Raw genomic sequence first — 20373 nt, 5'->3', positions numbered from 1 at the left:
CTTCCAGCACAATCTCCACAATAACTCAAACTTGTTAAGTGCATTTTGATTTTTTTCTCTCATTATAGATTCCAAGACCATAGCCACCACTAATGTTAAATTAACCAGTTAGTTGCTAGGACTGTCCTTATAACCTACACATGTCACTCACCATATGGGTGTATCTTAAACTCCTGTGCATCTTTGCAATATAGCCCATATCACTTGCTTGGTCCCTTGCACACAATTATAGATGAATCGGAAAGTAAAACATTCTTTTGTGGATGAAAAATTGAGGCTGATTACTATGGTGTTGCGGCTGAAAATTGGGGGCCAAACAATGGGGATTGTCTTAAGTGCCTCAATCTACGGTATCCAACTTGTAGAAAAAAAATAAGTGCTTAAATATTTCACTGCAGGATACAGAAAAAAGCCTCAATAATTTGTTTACAAACATCTTTAGAACATTCTTTAGCGAAATAATTAGAATTTATCCTAGTTTTATTTTCCAAAATTAATGGAAATATAACTTTCTAGAATATGCAAACCAATTCAGAATAGCATTGGCTTGTCCCAACATTGAAAAAGTCAATCACAGAATTCCTACAGCGCAGGAGGCAATTCTGCCAATCGAGTCTGCATCGTGTGCTCTGAGCGAGCACCCTCCTAGACCAACTCTCCCATCCTATCCCCGTAACCCCATCTTTGGACACTAAAGGAACAATTTAGCATGGCTGATTCACCGAACCTGCACATCGGAGCACCTGAAGGATACCCATGTAGACACCGGGAGAACTTACAAACTCCAGTCACCCAAGGTGGGAATTGAACCCAGGTCCCTGGCGCTATGAAGCAGTAGCACTTACCACTGTGCCACTGCGCAGACCTATGACTAAGCTCTCTTACAGAACACCAAAGCAACAGTACAGAGATTTATTGTAACTTGGTAGTTTATCCTGTAAACTCTTTCATAATCATAAATATAAATACAATTAGAATATGTAAAGTGCTGACTTGAGAAATCAATCCAATATTAACTAAATGTCAAGTCAGCTCATTTTATTTATTTTTACACACCTGCAAATAATTTTCCTTCTCTGGTGGTTGATCACAGTCCTCCATTTCTTTAGAAGTGAGAATTTGTGTTTGACAGTGCAAACAAGCTCCTCAGTTACAGCAAGTTCAACTTGTGTTGCATTTGCAGAAGCATATCGCTACCACTTAATTTGTCTGAAACAAGCACAAGACATTGGAGTTTAATTATAGCCTGGAGCAAGCAAAGAAATTATGGGCAACTGTACCAATGTGTATGCAAAATTAATGTGGAGGAAGTGGCAACTCTGTATACATTTTGTGCCAACATAGTTCTGTGGATTTTCTGACAGGACGCAAAACTGGAAATGGGTATATCTGATGTAGCAGCTCATATGAAGAAATGAAAGAGAACCGTTGACTAAATGTCCTTTAGGGATGGAAATCTGTGACCCTTACCTGGTCTGGCCAACGTGACTCCAGACCCACAGCAGTACAGTTGATTCTTAACTGTTCCTCAGTTCAAGGGCAATTAGGGATCAGCAAAAATAGTGGCTGAGCCAGCGACATCCACATCCCATGAATTAAAATTAAGGTGCCTTCTTTCAGTGCCACTGGTTCGGTTTAATTATGTTTCAACGTAACAGTACTTAGAAGTGTTTAACAAAAAAAAAAATAAACAATTAGATTTGTTTAAACTATTTTATTTGTGAAAAACTACAAGCAGAATTCATAAATAGACATTTCTATTTGAAGCAGTTAAGAAGGAAATAATAAAGTGGCTTCTAATAACATATTCGTGCACATGCCAGTAACAGGAATATATTAACATCTTTTATTTGCTAGACAAAAAGCAGTGTAGATTATAAAGTCCCCAAAACATTTAAGACCTGGAAATAATTTTACCAGCTCACAAAACCACCATGAACACATCAGCATGAAGATTAAAGAAAACAAATCCAGCACGCTGTCAGCCCTATTTAATTTACAGAGCAAAAAACTTCCAAAGCATTATACAGGACATCTTTCTGGGCAAATGAAAATATACCTTGTATAATACAATAACAAAATTCACAAGATTATGTTATGCCACTTTAAACAAGCATTCTATATGGGTATCCAATGAACAAAGCTAAGAAATAACAATGTAACCATCTTTACACAGTAAATAAAGGTTACAAGTCATACACAAGAACAGAACTGCTTGCGCATTAAAAAAAACTTCAGTTTGTTGCAATTTTCTAAAGGTTGGCTCTTGAACCCTTTCAAGTTACTTACAAGCATTTTAATATTTCCAGCAAACATTACATTTTTTCAATAATTTAAGTTACAATAGTTTATAAAAGTAGACTGAAATATTTTTGGTAAGGCAGATGAAGTGCCACTCATTCCAATAATATGAGTTTCCAGAAATAGTTAGAAATGTTTTTACACAAGTTGTATTAACTTTGAAAGTGGCTCATTATGTTTAAACACTTTACCAATTTCAACTTGCAGAATTACTGTTGCTTTAAAGACTGTTAAAAAAAGTCTGTGCACCAATTCAGTCTACAGAATAGAACATTAAAATAGCGACTTGCTTCCAAGTCATCAACAACATGCCGATTTGGCGGTGTAGTTTCAATTCAGGAGGCACTGCAGAAAAGCTGTCAGGTCCTAAGTAAAGAAAAACTAGGCTAAGCAGCACAGAGGAAGCTGGCTATTACCCTAAAGGACAGCACCTAACCAAAAGGAAAATAGTTCTTCAATAGACTGCGGGTTCATTACATTACATGAAAATTGCATTCAGTTTATGCTTGCTCCAGCATCAGTGTGGTATTTACTAACCTTTATGTTCCACTCTGATGTTAAATTATCTGTACAGCTAGTGTTCATATGCCTATGCAAGGCCATCATATTTTAAATAAATCGTTAAGTACAAGTTTACCACCTTCCTAGATCACAATATTAAGTGAAGCATTAAACATTCTTAAACCGAGTTTGACTAAACTTCATTTCAAGCAATTTTAAGTGTTAACACTGCACAAAGAAGGATTAAATTCCAGAGGTACAATTTACAAGAAAGAAAAATATCAAAGTTTGCAAAATCTAAGTGCATCATTTCATACCAAGATAAATCACAGTCTGGACTTATGCAAGTCTTAATACAAGGGAATAATTTACTAATTGTTACCTGGAGCTTGCATTTTGAAATACACATATTATTCCTCATCTTTCACCCAGAATCTCCCTATCCTGATACTTGGATATTAAAGAACAATGGGAATCTCTACCTGTTAGTGACAATATCAAATAAAATCTTAATATTTGATGATAAAATGTAGTTAAAATTCAGTACATTACACAATGTATTTTGTATGATTTACTAGTTATTCAATACCACCATAGCATAAGTGGTTCACATTTGTTAATTGAAATTTAGAATAAGTTCCTTCCATGAAACTCAATTGGTATCAACTTTGCCCCATAACCTTGTGGAAGCAATATTTCATAATACTTGGGAGGCAACCACTCAAATGTTATGCACTAATGGTAAGTGATTGCCAAGTACAAGGCCTCCGAAGAAGCACGCTCTCTGGTATTTATCAGCGTAACTGGTCACTTAACAGTTCATTTCATAATCAGGAGGTGGGTCTTTCTTTCTCAGCATATCAAGAAGGGAACACTACTTCCATTACTAAAGCTAGTCGTTTTATAATAAAGAAACACGTACCTTTTACAAATGGGGGGTAGGGTGGAAAACAGAAACCAGGTGTTTCAAATTTAAACAGTTCAAGATTTAAAAATAAAACAGATTTGAAAAGTGGAGTACCAAAAGTCAGACATAAAAAATGACAAACGGGAAGCATGCAAAAAATACATTAAGACTGTAAAGAGCAGTCTGCACAGTTAATTTCCATTTAAATTCTCCACGATTTATTGGCCTTCTGTAACTAGCATGGCCAGGAATAGTGTAGATTTTAGAGGAACACGGAGCTACAATTTGCTTACAAAAATGGTTAGAAATTTCCTGCTATTTGCATCTGTAACAGAAGCACATTAGTTTTATTTTAAGGAATGGCAAGACATTCAGCATAAGCTCCTACATTTTCTCCCATTACGGTTTTAATTAATAGAGATTTGGCTTCAACCATACAGATGTAGATAGTTAAGTAACATACAAACATTGCCGGCAATTGCAAAAACTGAAGTTGGATACCAAATGTGTCAAATCATGTTAATCATGTTTTTATTAGGGCAGCATGGTGGCGCAGTGGTAGCACTGCAGTCTCATAGCGCCGAGGTGCCAGGTTCGATCCCGGCTCTGGGTCACTGTCCGTGTGGAGTTTGCACATTCTCCCCATGTTTGCATGGGTTTCGCCCCCACAACCCAAAGATGTGCAAGATAGGTAGATTGGACACACTAAATTGCCCCTTAATTGGAAAAAATGAATTGGGTACTCTAATTTTTTTTAAAAATCATGTTTTTATTGTAGAAGTAGAACTAAAGCAGTTTATTTGAAGGTGAAAAATAGTTTCAAATGTTCCCATCTTCAGAAACTAAATGCATGTTTCAGTAATAATCAGTGCTGCTTTTGAACATCTATTTACTGCTGATCTCTACTTCCTGGGTAAAAAATCAATTACCAATAACAATGCAACATGCACATGAGCTAAGGGGGTCTTAATTTGATTGCCATTGAGCTGGACTATTAAATGTTTTTCTTTCCCACATGTAAGCTGCTTTAGTTTATATGTCAATATGAAACAAATTAAATCAGCAATGCTGCCAGTTGAGGCACTGCATCTTTCGATTAGTTCGGTGGCTGGGAACTACAGCATTAAGAATAATTACATTTATAGCACACAATGACACAGCTTTCAGGTAAGTGTAAGGAGGAACCCACATCTATTGCTTAATAGACACTGAACTAATCCAGCTATTGTTCAGTTGCCTCAAGTGTACTTCTCCTCAGCTTTTTCTGCTTCTGAAGAGTTAACAATCCTGAGGACAAGACAGCTTTCATTACAATAGTTTGCAGAACTTGGATCATCTCTGCTGGAATGCACTGTCCTAATCTTATCTGTTGAATGCTGCATTTATTTCACAGTGTATTAAGCACCAGTGTTTTATGTGTTGGTTTCGAACAACCATTTATTCTGTTTCAACCAGTTAGACATTTAACATCTCTAAAATCGCTAATAATCAGCATAGTTGCTGGCAACAAAACTTACAAAAAAGTATATGTTGAAAAGGGTGGAATTTGCAAATGTAATAAATAAAAGTCAAATGTAACAAAATACATAATGTACATGGAAATTGTGCACAGCAGATTTATAAAAAAGTAGATTCAGGAGCACATCCATTATAAATGATTGTTAGGAAAATATAAAACCAAGGGAATACATAAAAAATGTCAAAAGTATTAATTCATACTTTTCACATTGCATGTGCAGGTCTGGAGCCTGGCAAAGCTCAGAACGATTCATCATTTACTGCTGACATTTCACCTTTTGGCGTCGAGGAACGCGATGAACCCTTATCTGTGCTCTCTGATCCAGAGCTACTTTGGTTCTGTTGCTCAGATCCAGCACTGGATGTGACTGTTGATGATGATGTGGAAGAGGAACGTATTTTTTCTTTAAAGTCTGTAATAATTACTGTAACATTACCCACTGTCACTGCAAGCTGTTGTGCTGTACTTCTGTCCACGTTTTTCAGCTTGGGCCTGCAACAGAAACATGTTAAATAAATATGGGATGGGGATCATTTCAAACATTTACACAGTATACATCAATAACTAAGCAACTTCATTGCATCGTAACATTCAACATTGAGAAAGAGAAAGCAACTAGTTCACAAAAGGCATCTAATCAATCGACACATGAAAAGTTACCTTTTTGTTCAGAATTCCATTTTTTAAAGAAGGAAACAATGTTTGCCTCAAGTTTGAAGGTTTTCATGGTGACAGCAGTAACATCGAGCAAATTGATTCGGACTACATAGAGCAACTCTCATTAGAAAGCCTACTCAGTGAAAGAAAAACCTAAACAATAACTTTGCCATATTAAATCTACACTTCAACTCAAATGGACTTTCTTTGCACAAGATTAACACATGCTCGATGGTTATTTGTTGCAAAACTACTTCCATTACGACAAGAGTCAGCCTCCCATACAATGGTTCCATCTCACAGGCAGCAACGTATACTCAAGTTGGTGGATTTCACACACCTCCTCTAAGAAGCTTTAATTCATCCTTCATACCCACAAAGACAAGAAACCATCTCATAAGGAACCAGGAATATGCAACATACAGTGTGTTTCTGGACTCATCTACATTGGGGAAACCACTGCAGCCTGTATATTAGGCAAGAAACATTAAAATAACTTCAAAAACTAGTCAGCTATCAGCAAGTCAATTATTGTAACATAAATCCAACTTAACAACCACCATAGCCAATGACCCTATTCTAGACTTTTCATCTATTACACACTGTTATACAAGATACACCAAGGAGGCTACAGAGAACTACTGATGGCACACTGTCCCTCAAGATGGTTTTCTCATCTGGTTACCCCAACTCAAGAAATACATTGGTCAACAGAATTAATAGTCATCAGCAGAAAAAATGTTAACACGCATTGACCTATTAGAAACATAATAGCACAACCAATCAGCAATAAGATCACACTCAAACTACCTCTTTTCAATGTTTCTACAAAATCACTATTTTTGTACAAAATATGCACGCAATTAATAAGCATTTCAGAAGGACACAATTAAATCTCATTGCAAAAAGTTGGAAGAAACGATGGTTGGCTGAAAGAGCAGAAAACTCAGGTGAATTCCTCATTAAACGGCAAGAATAGTGTATCTTTAATACTGTTGGGCTATTTTATTAGTGTGATTACGCAGGAAAGTTAGCATTACAGTTACAATGAAGATATTGATAAAATGTAAAATGCAGAGTTAGGAATGAACTTGATTTATTCCAAAAACGTGCAGGTTAGGTGGATTGGCCACGCTAAATAGCCTTTAGTGTCCATAAAGATTAGGAGGCTTTATTGGGTTAGGGGAATAGGGTGGAAGGGCTTAAGTGGGTCGGTGCAGGCGCGATGGGCCAAATGGCCTCCTTCTGTACTGTATGTTCTATGTTCTATGATTTATAGTGCCTTTGTCCTTCAGGTGTCCCAAAGTGCTTCACAAAAGGAAATTTAAGGGCAATTGTTCCTCATTTTATCAGCAAATGAGGGGGACAACTTATGCACAGGCCCTTCCAACAAACAATATCGAGGTCAAGGCCAGTTGATCTATTTTTGGCAATGTCGGTCGAGGTTTACCTGTTACCTTTCATCTGAGACGGCAAACAGAGCTAAAGTAAAATATTTCAGATGCTAGAAATCTAAAGTAAAAGAATGCTGGAAATACTCAGCAGGTCAGACAGTACAGGTGGTGGAAAAAAAAACCAAAAGTAAACACAATCAGAAATGAAGTATAGCCTTAACAGTTAAGTGCAGAGCCAGGGAACGAGAGAAACGTCTGGAGTTACAAGGCCATAACAAATAAAAGTGGTCCAGGAAACCTGTAAATGGTCTTAGCAGAAGCATGACCAATAACTTTATTTATGTAACTTTTTAAATGTAATAAAACATCCCACGTGCTTTACAAGATCGATCACAAGAAATGACACAACCGCACATGGAGATATTAGGACAGATGTCAAAAAAACTTGATCGGAGCCAAGTTTCAGAAAGTGTCTTGAACAAGGGGAGAGAAGATTAAAGAGATAGAGAGGCTGAAGGATGGCAATCCAGAGCTTAGGGGCTAGGCAGCTGAAAGTATGTCCACTAATCGTGGAGCGATTAAAATCAGGGATGTGTAAGAGACACAGTCCAAAGAATGCAGAGATCTTGGAAGAGCTTACTCAGATAGAGAAGAGGGAGACCATGTGGGATATGAAAACATGGAAGAGATTAAAAGCAAAAGCATTGCCAAATTGGTAATCAATGTAAATGAGAACAGCATTGGAATAATCAAGTCTGGAGGAAACAAAGGCTTTCAACAGCTGATAAACAATATTGTCCCTGCATCAGTTTATGTTAAAGCAGGCAGTTTTGGTGATGGAATGACAGAGCAGAGAGTTGGATGAAAATGGCACGTCCAACTATGTCAAGGAATAGTTTTTGATGATTACAATCACATGCAAGGTCACTTGTGACTTGGATGAGGGCTATATCAGTACTGTGGAGGGGAAGAAATAGACTGAAGGGGTTCAAACATGAAGTTCTGAGAAAGATGTGCGCTGATTTGGGGGGCACCATCTTCTGAAATCACATTGCAATTTGCATCGATCATCAGCTAGACTTTCCCATTTGTCATGATGGATCTCAAGAACTTTCAAATTTCCCAAAGCGTTCTTGAAATGGGGCTTTGGATGCTCAGCTGCTCGCTTGGCATGGGTTACCTCCCGGTATTGCTTATTAGGGATGTTCCATCCTGTGCATGTGCCCAAGCCAGTGAAGTTTTCTTAGCTTGATTAGCATGTTTGCTCCAGAAAAATTCATTCTTAATGGTCTTTCCAGGGGATGTGGAGAATGCACCTTTGCCATCCAAGATGGCACTTTAAAAGTCTTTTTTCTTGTGGGAAAGTTGTCTTGGCTTTACTGCCAGGCAACAGTATGCTGCAAATGCAGGCCTTGTGGATGAGCATCTTGATCCAACAAACTTTTCAGTCTCATGTGGCCCTTCCATAATAACATGCATGGTACCACCATTCAATTTGATGGTTTCACCTTTGACAGTTGAGATTAAGAATGGTGAGAAATAGGACCGTGTCTTAGCCCCTGCTGTTTTGCATCTTTTTCTGTCCTCCTGGTGCCCACTTTTGCTTTTCCTGACATGGACGGGAGGATAAAGCACAGTTAACGTTGGCTAACATGGAGGCTGATAAGGGTTTGGTCAGCAGTTGTGTGGGAATTAGGTACAAGGGAGCTTTGTCTTATGAACAAGTTTAGCTTAGCTCAAAGAGGACATGACTGAGATGGGGAGAAAATTAAAGATGCCAGGTCAGCACTCGGACACAGGGCCTTAGAGGAAGTCTGGTCTACTAGGCTAAGGAAGGGAAGAAGCAGATCTAGCGGAATGTATGGTCACAATCTTAGTGACAAAGAAGTCCACAAGCTCCTTGCACAAGCAGGAGAGGCTGGAGAAGGCAGGGAGGGGCTTAAGATAATGATGTGGGGGAAAGGAAGTTCGGGGTGATCTTTTCATCCTAAAAAAAATGATCCTGCAATAATGAGCAATTTTGCAAAAGACCAGGACCCAGCAGCGTTTTCCAGCCATAGATGGTGACTAATGATTATACTTGCGTTCACCATAAATATTCACACCTGCTTCTTCTGATTTAGGGAAGGGATGGGGCTATACCAGAAGAATAACTTGATAAGAGTAAGATTTTAATGAGAACTAGGGGATTAAAAGTGGAGGTGAGGATGTGCAGAGATATCATAGTGACTGGCTACGTGGTTGAAAATTTGAAAGCTCAGCTCCAAGTAAATTAGGAGCAGAGCTTTTCCTCCCGAGTAGACAGGAAGTGGATTCGGGAATGAGCTCTGAGTGGGGATCGATACAAGGAAGTAAAAGAGATGGCTTCATCGGTGTTTGGGATGATGGGAGTTGCAAAGTCACACGAGATAAAAAGATCAAGAGGTTGAAACATGAAAATGGTTAGGGGAGTTTATATAGAATGAGAGAATAGGGAAATATAAAAGTGCATTGAACTCCGAGGAGAGATAGAACTTGAAATCACCAAAGAAGATATGTCGCTGAGTACAGAGGGAAGAAAGCAGTGAAGTTATCTTGAGGAGAAATGTTTTTAAAAAAGCATTGTATTATAAGTGGGCAGCAGCGAGCAAGATTGCAAATGAAAGAAGAACGGCAGAGTTAAGTGAGAGGCTCAAAAGGAGCGAGGTGGGCAGACTTGATTTGCTACGGGTCACACCACCAGAGGTTTGGGTGGGGTAGGTGGTTGAAGGTATAGCCTAGCTTATGCAGGTCAAGGGACTTACTCAGAAATGAGCAGACTTCCTGGAGGAGCAAGCAGAGGGGACGATAAAAACTTATCCAGTAGCAGCGCCCACAATTCCAGCATTGGGAGGAGAAAGTTGAATCGGAAAGAGGGAAAACAATGAGGGTTACTGCTTATAGCGACAAATCCCTTGATGGGCCTTTTGGAGGAGGCCAAGAGGCACACAGAAGCAAGCTGCAACTTCAAGGGCAATTAGAAATGTGAAAACGTTGGCTTTGCCACTGACCCTCATCCCATTAAAAGAATAAAATAAACTAGGGTTAAGCCTAGGACAGCACAAGAGTAGGAAGGTCAAGGAGATGAGTTGGGGTAGGAATTTGGGATGGTAAAATAAGAGTGGGAGGGGGCGGAAATGATAGGAGGGTAAAGAGAAGAGGAAAAGGAGTTACCTCAGCTTTGCAGAATAGGCACACAAATGGATATGGAAACTCAAATTACAGAGAGCTGACTATATAGCAAGAATCAAATTGCTACCACCTGTTAAGCAGGAAAACGAAAAACAATAAGGAGTTTAAAATTAAAGTCGTCTGGTGGGGAGTCAGTTTAGAACATTGACAAACTGATGACTAGGTTTGAAGTCAGGCTTTGAGGGCTATTGAGTACAGAATTATTTGAAGGGTAAAGCTAAAGCTTTGGTGGACACATTGCTGGCTAGAGAGGTATTTCTGTGGGGAGAAAGATCCAGGTGGTGGGCAGAATCAATCGTCATTATTTTTCAGTCTTGCAAAACAGTGGGCACTCTAGGATCCAGAGGGAAGTGGGAAATTAAGTTTAGATTTTTGCCAGAAATTTACTGCCTTGGTCTAAAAAAAAAACTAAGGAACCATTAGGTTAGTCATAAACTCAGCTAAAAGCAGTGGTGGGGCTGGGCTGTAGATTAGACAAAGTTACTTTAAAATTTATGCATCTGAATAGTGGATCAGGGACCCTACACAGTCTTACAGCGTAGACCCATAGAGAACTGAGTCTTAATGTCCAGGAATTTGGAAGTCAAATTTGAAAAAAAATCTCGTGCTTACTGAGGAAAACAAACTGCAAGGTTGGCTGCGGGATAAGCATTGGGTACTTGGCTAGAGTAACCCCAAACTAATAGTTATATTGTTGTTAGGGCCAAAATGCACCCACCATCAGAACCAGAGGAACTTACACAGTGAAAGAGAAGAGAAAGGGAAAAAGTGACAATATATGGCAGAAAAGTGCATGCAGAAGAGCTCCTCATGGAGTTGCCAGCCCAAGATCATTTGCTCCCAAGAAAATGGGAGCAATAGATATGACTTAGTTGAATTAAATGTGGAGGTCTGAAGGCTGTGACGGTCCTAAAGAAAACATCAGGTACTACACAATATGCTGTTTGAGCTTGTGTTGAGCTTCACTTACAGTATAGGAGGCCAAGAACAGTGAAATCAAAGTGGGAATGGCACAGACATTTTAGCAACAAACAACTGGAAGCTGAGGGTTATTTTTCTGTACTGAGCAGAGGTGTTTTACAAATGATTACTCAATCCATCTCATTGTGGAAAAGATCACAACATGAACAGTGAACAAAATATATTGAGCTCCAAGTACAATGAAAACCCCATTTCACCTGGAAGGAATATTTGTGGCCCTAGAGTGTATGAAAGGAGGTAAAAGGGTAGGTGTTGCATCTACAGCCTCAGCATAATGTCTCAACCCAAAGACACCTGGAACTTCAATTTAAAGACTCATCACAAAGACAGCATTTGCTTACTGAAGAATTATGACTAGATTAAACAGACACTAGTAATGGACTCAAACTTACAAAATTTTAACTCCGGGGTCTGCCCAACTAAACCACTAATATTAAAATGTTAATACATCCACCAGAAAAAAGATTTGTGATATTTTGATACCTCCTGAATAACCAGGCATTAGTGCAAACATGTTGTCCAAAGTATTAATCCATTGTGTGATATATTTTACACTTTATACATTCAAACAACTAATGTAATAACCTTGGACCTTTCCCCAAATTTCCATGAAATAGCACTGCGAGTTTATCTAAACCACACAAGTGCAGTGGTTCAAGGTGGCAATTCACCACCAACTTAGAGCAATTAGGGATAGCCAATAAGGGCAAGCCTAGCAACAACATTCACATCCCATGAATTAATGAATAAGGGCGGCACTGCTGCCTCACAGCGTCAGGGACCCGGGTTCAATTCTGGCCGTGGGCGACGGCGGAATTTGGATGTTTTCCCAGCGTCTGCATGGGTTCCCTCTGGTTTCTGCACCGGCTTCCTTTCACATTCCAAAGATGTGCAGGTTAGGTGGGGTTACGGGTATAAGGTGGGGGAGTGAGCCTAAGTAGGGTGCTCTTTCAGAGGGTTGGTGCAGACACGTGGGCCAAATGGCCTCCTTCTGCACTGTAGGGGTTCTATGAAAACAAAAATTCAAAATGGTTGGTCTGAAAATCCATTTGATTAAGTTTGTTTGCAATATTTTCAATAAGTTGAGTCGTCCTCCCAAAAAAGGAACTTGGGGATCAGCTCTTCAGAAGCCTATATTTTGTTCGTAAGGATATAAAATACTAATAGATGCAAAACAACAGTTCTATTAATCAACTAATGATAAAAAATAAAATGTACTCAAAAATGACAGGGCAGCACGGTGGCGCAGTGGTAGCACTGCAGTCTCACGGCGCTGAGGTCCCAGGTTCGATCCCGGCTCTGGGTCACTGTCCGTGTGGAGTTTGCATATTCTCCCCGTGTTTGCATGGTTTCGCCCCCACAACCCAAAGATTGCAGGCTAGGTGGATTGGCCACGCTAAATTGCCCCTTAATTGGAAAAAATGAATTGGGTCCCACCCAACTTTTACCCGCGCGAATGCAGTGTTGACAACCAGGAATTTTAAAGTATCTTAATGCCACACCCTGTTTCAAGCTTTATATCCTTGACCAGCAACTGGGAAGCAAAGTGCAAAATTATGATTACTATTGATGATGGAAAGCAAGTCGTCACACTGCATAACATGACAATTCAAATCACATATTTCAACATTCAGGTTTGTAGTGAAGAACACACAACAGGTTCAACTTATGAGGACACTTTCATAGAATGGTCATCTTCCACATAATGATCTATTTATAGGTCCTACATGGAGATCAAACAAGGATGCTAAAAACGTCACAAACCTACTGTTCTGCTTTTCATACAGACACCACACTTAAAAAGGAACATTAATTCTGGAAAGGCAGTGGGAAAGGAGAGAAAAAAGATTTGCTCCCTGAAGTACATCTCCATATCAATATGAAGCAAGTTATCAAGAGGAAATGTGAAATGAAAACAGAAAAACACTGGAAATACTCACCACGTTAGACATCTGTGGAGAGAAACAGCAAACACTTCAGGTGATCAGATCTGAAAGTTTACTGTTTTTGTCCACAAAATGCTGCCTAACTTGCATAGTATTTTTTAGACTTTCTATTTTTAAGATAGAGATTGTTTAATTTAATGAGTCACCAGGCTTGTACTTTGTTAGTAATGTGCCTTTTTGGTTTCTGGTGGCTTTGTATCAGCTCCCAGATTAGACAACAATTTAAATACAGCTGCACCAGGGAAATTATGATTTCTTCCCATCAGCGAGTGTCCCTGGAGGAAAGATCCAAAATGGCAAAAGAGCCATGAAAATATTTGTTACTTTCTTCAATGCATGGGCAATATTTTAAAAATCTTTCCCCCTCATTCATGTCAGAAATGTTGGATGTGCTGTGATTTTCGCATTGCCAACGCGTGCATCAAGACAGTACATAATTAGTCAAAGAAGCATCTTAAGTGAGCAGGATTGGCTATGTGCGTTTTTACTTTCCACTAATTTGAGGAGCTCCAAAGATATGCTATTCATCAACATATCATGAAATAAGGTGGTGTTCAATCCTTTGCAGATCCATCATGCAAACAGGTAACGAGGAAGTTAGACAAAGGAGAGCCAGAGGACATAATCTGCTTAGATTTCCAGAAAGCCTGACAAGGCCGTAAAGGAGGCTGTTAAATAAGATAAGAGCTCATGGTATTAGGGACAAGGTACTGTCATGGATAGAGGATTGGCTGACTGACAGAAGGCAGAGTGGCGATAAAGGGGTCTTTTTCAGTGGGCAGCCAGTGATGAGTGGTGGTCTGCAGGGGTCAATGTTGGAACCACAACTATTCACTATATACATTCACAATTTGAAAGGAGAAACTGAGAGCATTGTTTGCAGATGATACAAAGATATGTAGAGGGACAGGTAGTGTTGAAGAAGCGGCAGACCGGGCAGCACGGTGGCGCAGTGGGTTAGCCCTGTTACCTCACAGCGCCAAGGTCCCAGGTTCGATCCCGGCTCTGGGTCACTGTCCGTGTGGAGTTTGCACATTCTCCCAGTGTTTGCGTGGGTTTTGCCCCACAACCCAAAGATGTGCAGGATAGGTGGATCGGCCACGCTAAATTGCCCCTTAATTGGAAAAAATGAATTGGGTACTCTAAATTTATTTTAAAAAACTAAAAAGATAAATTTAGAGTACCCAATTACTTTTAAAAAAGGAAAACAAAAAAAGCAGGAGGCTGCAGAAGGACTTGGGCAGGCTAGGAAAGTGAGAAAAGAAGTGGCAGGTGGAATACTTTGTGGAAAAGTGTGAGGTCATGCACTTTGGTAGGAAGAATAGAAGCATAAACTATTTTCTAAATGGGGAAGGTTTCAGAAATCTGAAGCAGAAAGGGACTTAGAAGTCCTAGTTCAAGATTCTCTTAAGGTTAGCATGCAGGTTCAGTTGGCAGTTAGGAAGGCATTTGCAATGTTAGCATTCATTTTGAGAAGCCACAAATACAAAAGCAGGGTTGTACTGTGGGGGCTGTACAACGCTCTGGTCAGACCCGATTTGAACTAATGGGAGTAGTTTTGGGCCCCGTTTCTAAGGAAGGATATACTGGCCTTGTACAGGGTCCAGAAGAGGTTCACAAGAATGATCCCAGGAATGAAGGATGTGTCATATGAGGAGTGGTTGAGAACTTTGGGTCTCTACTCGATGGAGTTTAGAAGGATGAGGGGGAGGGGGGGGGGGGGGATCTAATTGAAACTTACAGAATACGGAGAGGCCTAGATAGAGTGGATGTAGAGATGTTGTTTCCACTAAGAGAGACTAGAACCTGAGGGCACAACCTTGGACTGAGGGGACGATCCTTTAAAACGGAGATGAGTATTAATTTCTTCAGCAGAGGATGGTGAATCTGTGGCACTCATTGCTGCAGAAGGCGGCGGAGGCCAAGTCACAAAGTGTCTTTAGCACAGAGACAGATAGGTTCTTGATTAATAAGACGATCAGGGGTTACAGGGAGAAAGCAGGAGAATGGGGATGAGAAACATATCAGCCATGATCGAATGGCAGAGACTTGGATGGGCCGAAATGGCCTAATTTTGCTCTATTTTATGGTCTAAACGTCAAGCCACTATAAGGGGATAGCTAGCACTGCTGCCTCACAGCGCATGGGACCCAGGTTCCATTCCAGCCTTAAGTGACTGTGTATAGTTTGCACATTTTCTCAAGTGTCTATGTGGGTTTCCCCTAGGTTTCTTCCCACAGTCCAAAGATGTGCAGGTTAGGTGGGGTTACGGAAAGTGGGCCTAGGTGGGGTGCTCTTTCAGAGGGTTGGTGCAGACTCAATGGGCTAAATGGCCTCATTCAGCACTGTCGGGATTCTATGATTCTAAACACTTTCAACAAGTTCAAAGAACAAGATATTTCATGCTGCAACTACATTTTAGCTAGCAATTAAAACAAGTTACCTTGAAGCGTGTAAGCTATCAGTTTTTGTTGCAACTTTCCCAGACTGTATACTGTTGATTTCACTAGGAGGTCCTTTTTCAAGTTCCATCTTCGGCCTGAAAATAAAGCCACACTGCTGTTTTTGTGGAATTCCACCATATATAGTATACCTCTATTATTCTACCACAAGTGTTATAGTCGTCAGATTATCAAAAATGTAGAAACGTTTTCAGACTTACTAAGCAAGAATAACATCACTTTTGATTATTCAATGACTGGAATCCATAAGGAGTAAACATATACTCTAAAAAAGTAATCAGCTGAATCAAAAAACATTTATTAATCTCACTCTTGATATTTACCAAAAGATGATTATCAAAATTCTTTAAGATTTTATTTTCTAAAGCCCTTTTTGCTATTGATGTAAAAAAATTACTTCCAGTGGAATTCCAGGATGAGATTTCTTTGTTGAATTTGCCCAGTTTATGGTGAGCAGAATCAACATCACCAAAAGTTAACCACCATTCTGGTACAGAATCGCTCAGGGGAGTGTGCCGAAACCATGCTTATCGCATTATTGTCCATTTAAAGACACGCTATAATCTCTGCACCAGCTGCAAAGGGATATAGCCAAGTTGTGAGTTGTCAAGAAGATGGCAGATAAAATATAATGTTGGGAAGTATGAAATTGTAGGAAGAATGAAAAAGTGGAATATTTTCTCCAAAAGGTACAGGACTTAAAAAGGTTGACGTTCAGATGTATTGGAGTGTGCCTGTACATGGATTAGAAGTTAACATGCAGATACAGCAAGCAATAAAGAGAAAGCCTTTATTTCAAGGGAGTCAGGAGTATAAGAGCAAGGAGGTTTTGCTACAATTGTATAGCATTAGACCATATTAGAGTACTTACTGTGCATAGTTTAGGTCTCTTTACCCAAAGGAGGATATACTTGCCTTAGTGAGAGTGCAATAAATTTTGACCAGGTTGATTCTTGGGATGATGAGGGGGCTGTTTTATGAGGAAGGTGCTATAGACTGAGCCTATACTCTGAAATTACAAGTAATTCCCTTAGTTCCATTCACCCACCTCCTTCCCACAACCCCTGCACATTCTTACTTTTCAGCGAACACTCCAATTCCCATTTGAATGCTTAGATTGAACCTGCCTAAACCACACTTGGGAAGTTCATTCCACATCTTAACCAATTTTGGCAAAAGAAACCAACATTATGAAGTGATTTGAGAAAAAGCTTTTTTACGCAGCATGTGGTGGAGGCAGGCTCATGAAGCATTCAGAAATGAACTACAGCACTACCTGAAAAGTATGAATGTGCAAAGTTACAGGTTACAGGAAGGCGGAGAAAGTGAATTGCTTATTCGTAGAGCCGGTGCAGACATGCTAGGCCAAATTACCTTCTGCACTGCACCAATTGTCTGGTTGGAGTCTATAACTAAGCGGCAGTCTCAATATGGGGTGATCAGTCAGGACTAAAATAAGGAGCAATCTCTTCATTCAAGAGACTTACATCTTTGGAATTCTCTACCCCAGTGGGCTCCAGATGTTCAATGACTCAATTGGTAGATTTTCAGGCACTTGAGAATTGAGGGATATAGGGATAGAAGGACAAGGTGGAGTCCCACCATAATCTTACGGAGTAGTAGAGTAGGCTCAAGGAGCCATATGGCCTACTTGTTCCTATTTCACATGTCGTTATGTGTTTAAGCAGGTTCCAGTGGGTCTGCAGAATGCTGCACCACCACAATTTCTGAACTATAGGAGTATTTAAAACCTTACTGATACCATAACTCCTATTGAGGTTTGCTGATACTAACCAAAAAAAAAAGTGAAAAAATGTTTAGTTTGCCTTTTACTCACAGGGAAGCTCATTAAGTTCAGAACCTGCACATATAGTTTGAAAATTCCACTTACTTGATCTTTTTGTTGCTGTTCTTTTTGCTTGCATTTGAGCTCACTTCTTTTTCTTTATCAGGCTTATCTTTTTCAACTTTTTCCTTCTTCTCTTTTTTTGGAGGTGGAGGTGTTGCATACTGCTGCGCTACTTGTTGTGCAACCAGCTGAGAGTTTATTCTTGGTTTTCTGCAAGCAAAAATTTGATGCATTACCCTTACTGTGCGCACGTACATTCCCAAAAACACAATACACAATGCAGCAGCTGGAGTGCAAAACAGGAATTAATTAAACTCGCTTCAAGTGAATTAGAGGATATACAGCTAAAAGCCCAAATGCAGTCTCTGCTCTTAAATTTTCAGATTACGATCCAGTTACCAGTCAGCAAAAGTATGCAGATACAAAACAAGAAACTTCCCAAGAGATGTTAGGAAGCTATATTAATATTTAACCGATTAATTTTCCACTTTAAATTGCTACAAAAATAGTCAATATCGGAAATATCCATACTATAATATAATTATGCAATAATCCAAGGGCTTCACAGAGCTCCAAGAAAAGATGCTGAATTCACCCAAGTAAAAAATTAAGAGCAGTGACGAACAACTTGATCACAGAGTTAAGTTTTAAGGATGCTCCTAAATCCTTCCACTTCTTTCTTCCCTTGAGGAAATTCTGGAGCACGATGTTTGAAGGCACTGTTGCCATGAGAAGGAAAGAGGCCAATGTAAAATAAATTTGAATTAAAAAGGAAAGAATGTGGTTGGGGCTAGGGAATATTGTTGTATGGGGACAATTTAAAATTTACACCACTTGCACAAAAGGCCTCCTTCGGAACCAGGCCTTTGCAGGAGCTGAGATTTCAAGTCAGCACAAGAAGCCAAATGTAACAGTGCTGTTGCTGATATTTAAGTGGACATGTGGAAGCTTCATCTACAGCCCATTTAGCCCGTGGAAATGCCAAATATTACAATTACAGACCAGCAGGCATGTGGAAAATTACAGTTGCGTACTGATTTACCGCTGGTAGCAATAATGGAGGTAACAGGCAGTGTATACAATTGCCACGAGTCTGAAGAACAGAAAAACTCTTAACACAAGCTCAAGGGTCCAAACCATTTTACTTTAGTCAAAACTAAATTCAATTTTTAGGGGGTCAAATAAGCATCTTGCTTTTAAAGAACCTTTTCAATCATATGGGCAGCACACAGATGTTTTGCTAAAGGTTTGTTATAAACTAATAAGCAGCTACAATACAAACTTTTTGTGCACAAGGTGGAAGTCTGCCATCAAAAATATTTGAAGGTGGAGGATAACTGCAATGCCACATCAACAGATTAGTTGTGACATCCAACACAAGTGAATTTTTTCCTGAGCTTTTAAGATGCATCATCCCAGACATTAGGAATAAAAACAGGAACTCGGATTGGTCAAATTGGCTTTTCAAAAGCTACACTTTCAACTAATAACAGAGTCTAAGTAGCCCTCCAGAGTTACACAGATCCTCATCCCATTAACAGTGAACTAAGTCCAAAGACAGCAGCAGGGTTAGCCAAAATTAATGGCTGTAATGAAGCAATGGTTTTAACAGTCAGGAAATGACAGCCAGCAAAATCAGTGGCGCCCGCAGGGACCGAGAGCGCGGGGGCGAGTGCGGGGCAAAGGTAACCTTTGTATGCACGCCTTAAGTATTCCCATTGCATAGATTCCCCGTTTGTGTGACGTTCCTAGCAATGTTATAAATAAATGCAAACCCAATAAAAATATACATTTTTTTTAAAAAAGTGCATATGGGACTCTCGGCTTTGTTATAAAGACATGGAGTACACATGAAAGGATCGTATGATTACCCTTTAGAAATTACAGGTTAGAGCCCATCTGAAGTCCAATTCTGGGCACTATACTTGGGAACGATATAGAAGAGATTTACAAGAATAGTGCCAGATGCAGGACTTTATTTATGTGAAGAGACTAGAAATGAAAAAGGGATGCATCATGGGTGTTAAAGTCATGAAAGAGCTTTAGGATAGAGTAAAGGAGGAAACAACATTTCCAATGTCAAAAACTAGAGGACACAGATTTAAGTCAATTGGCAAATAAGGCGTCAAATAATTATTTTTTGAAACAGTTATTGTTCTGCTCTGGAATGTAGTGCTTCAAAGGGTAGTGGGAACAAATTGATTGGAAGCATTCAAAAACGAATTGGTCAAATACTTCCAAGGGAAAATAATTTCAGAACTAATTGAATAGCTCAACCAACCAGCCAGCAGAAGAATTGCGGGCTGAATGAATGGACACAGCATGGAAAGAGGTCAATGATTCTAGGAGCGCTTCATTCTGGCTTATTGGATATATTATGGGCAGCTGCAATACAAGCTTACATGGTAAAGATTCTGGGTGCCAACTGTTCATCAAAACAACTGTAAAGAATCATGGTAATGCCTGGCTTATGTATGCAATGCCAAATTTTCAGGGGTGCCAATCACAGGATAGTTTGAATTGAATGAAATGGCTCCATGCACTGATCTGCTCCAAACATTTTACTCAATTTGCAATTGCAGAAGATAACCCCTTGTCAAGCCAACTATTTGAAACACTGCTTTGGGTAGAGGTAGGAAGGACTTC

At 39.5% G+C, this 20373-nt stretch overlaps 1 protein-coding gene across 1 annotated transcript in view; it reads right to left on the bottom strand.

Moving 5' to 3' along the window:
- Positions 1 to 1699: 1699 nt before the first annotated feature.
- Positions 1700 to 20373, bottom strand: part of rybpb (RING1 and YY1 binding protein b) — a 115481-nt gene continuing 96807 nt past the window's right edge. Inside the window, exons 3-5 of the mRNA XM_072472241.1 lie at positions 17770 to 17937; positions 15860 to 15955; positions 1700 to 5720 (exon numbers count right to left, since the gene is read on the bottom strand). Of these exons, the coding sequence (XP_072328342.1) occupies positions 5468 to 5720; positions 15860 to 15955; positions 17770 to 17937 (517 nt within the window). The 3' untranslated portion in view covers positions 1700 to 5467. The remainder of the gene's footprint in view (positions 5721 to 15859; positions 15956 to 17769; positions 17938 to 20373) is intronic.

The sequence above is a fragment of the Scyliorhinus torazame genome, chromosome 13, assembly GCF_047496885.1.
Source record: "Scyliorhinus torazame isolate Kashiwa2021f chromosome 13, sScyTor2.1, whole genome shotgun sequence".
In the NCBI taxonomy this organism is placed as follows: domain Eukaryota; kingdom Metazoa; phylum Chordata; class Chondrichthyes; order Carcharhiniformes; family Scyliorhinidae; genus Scyliorhinus; species Scyliorhinus torazame.
Note: the sequence above shows the minus strand (reverse complement) of the source record. Positions and strands in the feature narration are given on the sequence as shown.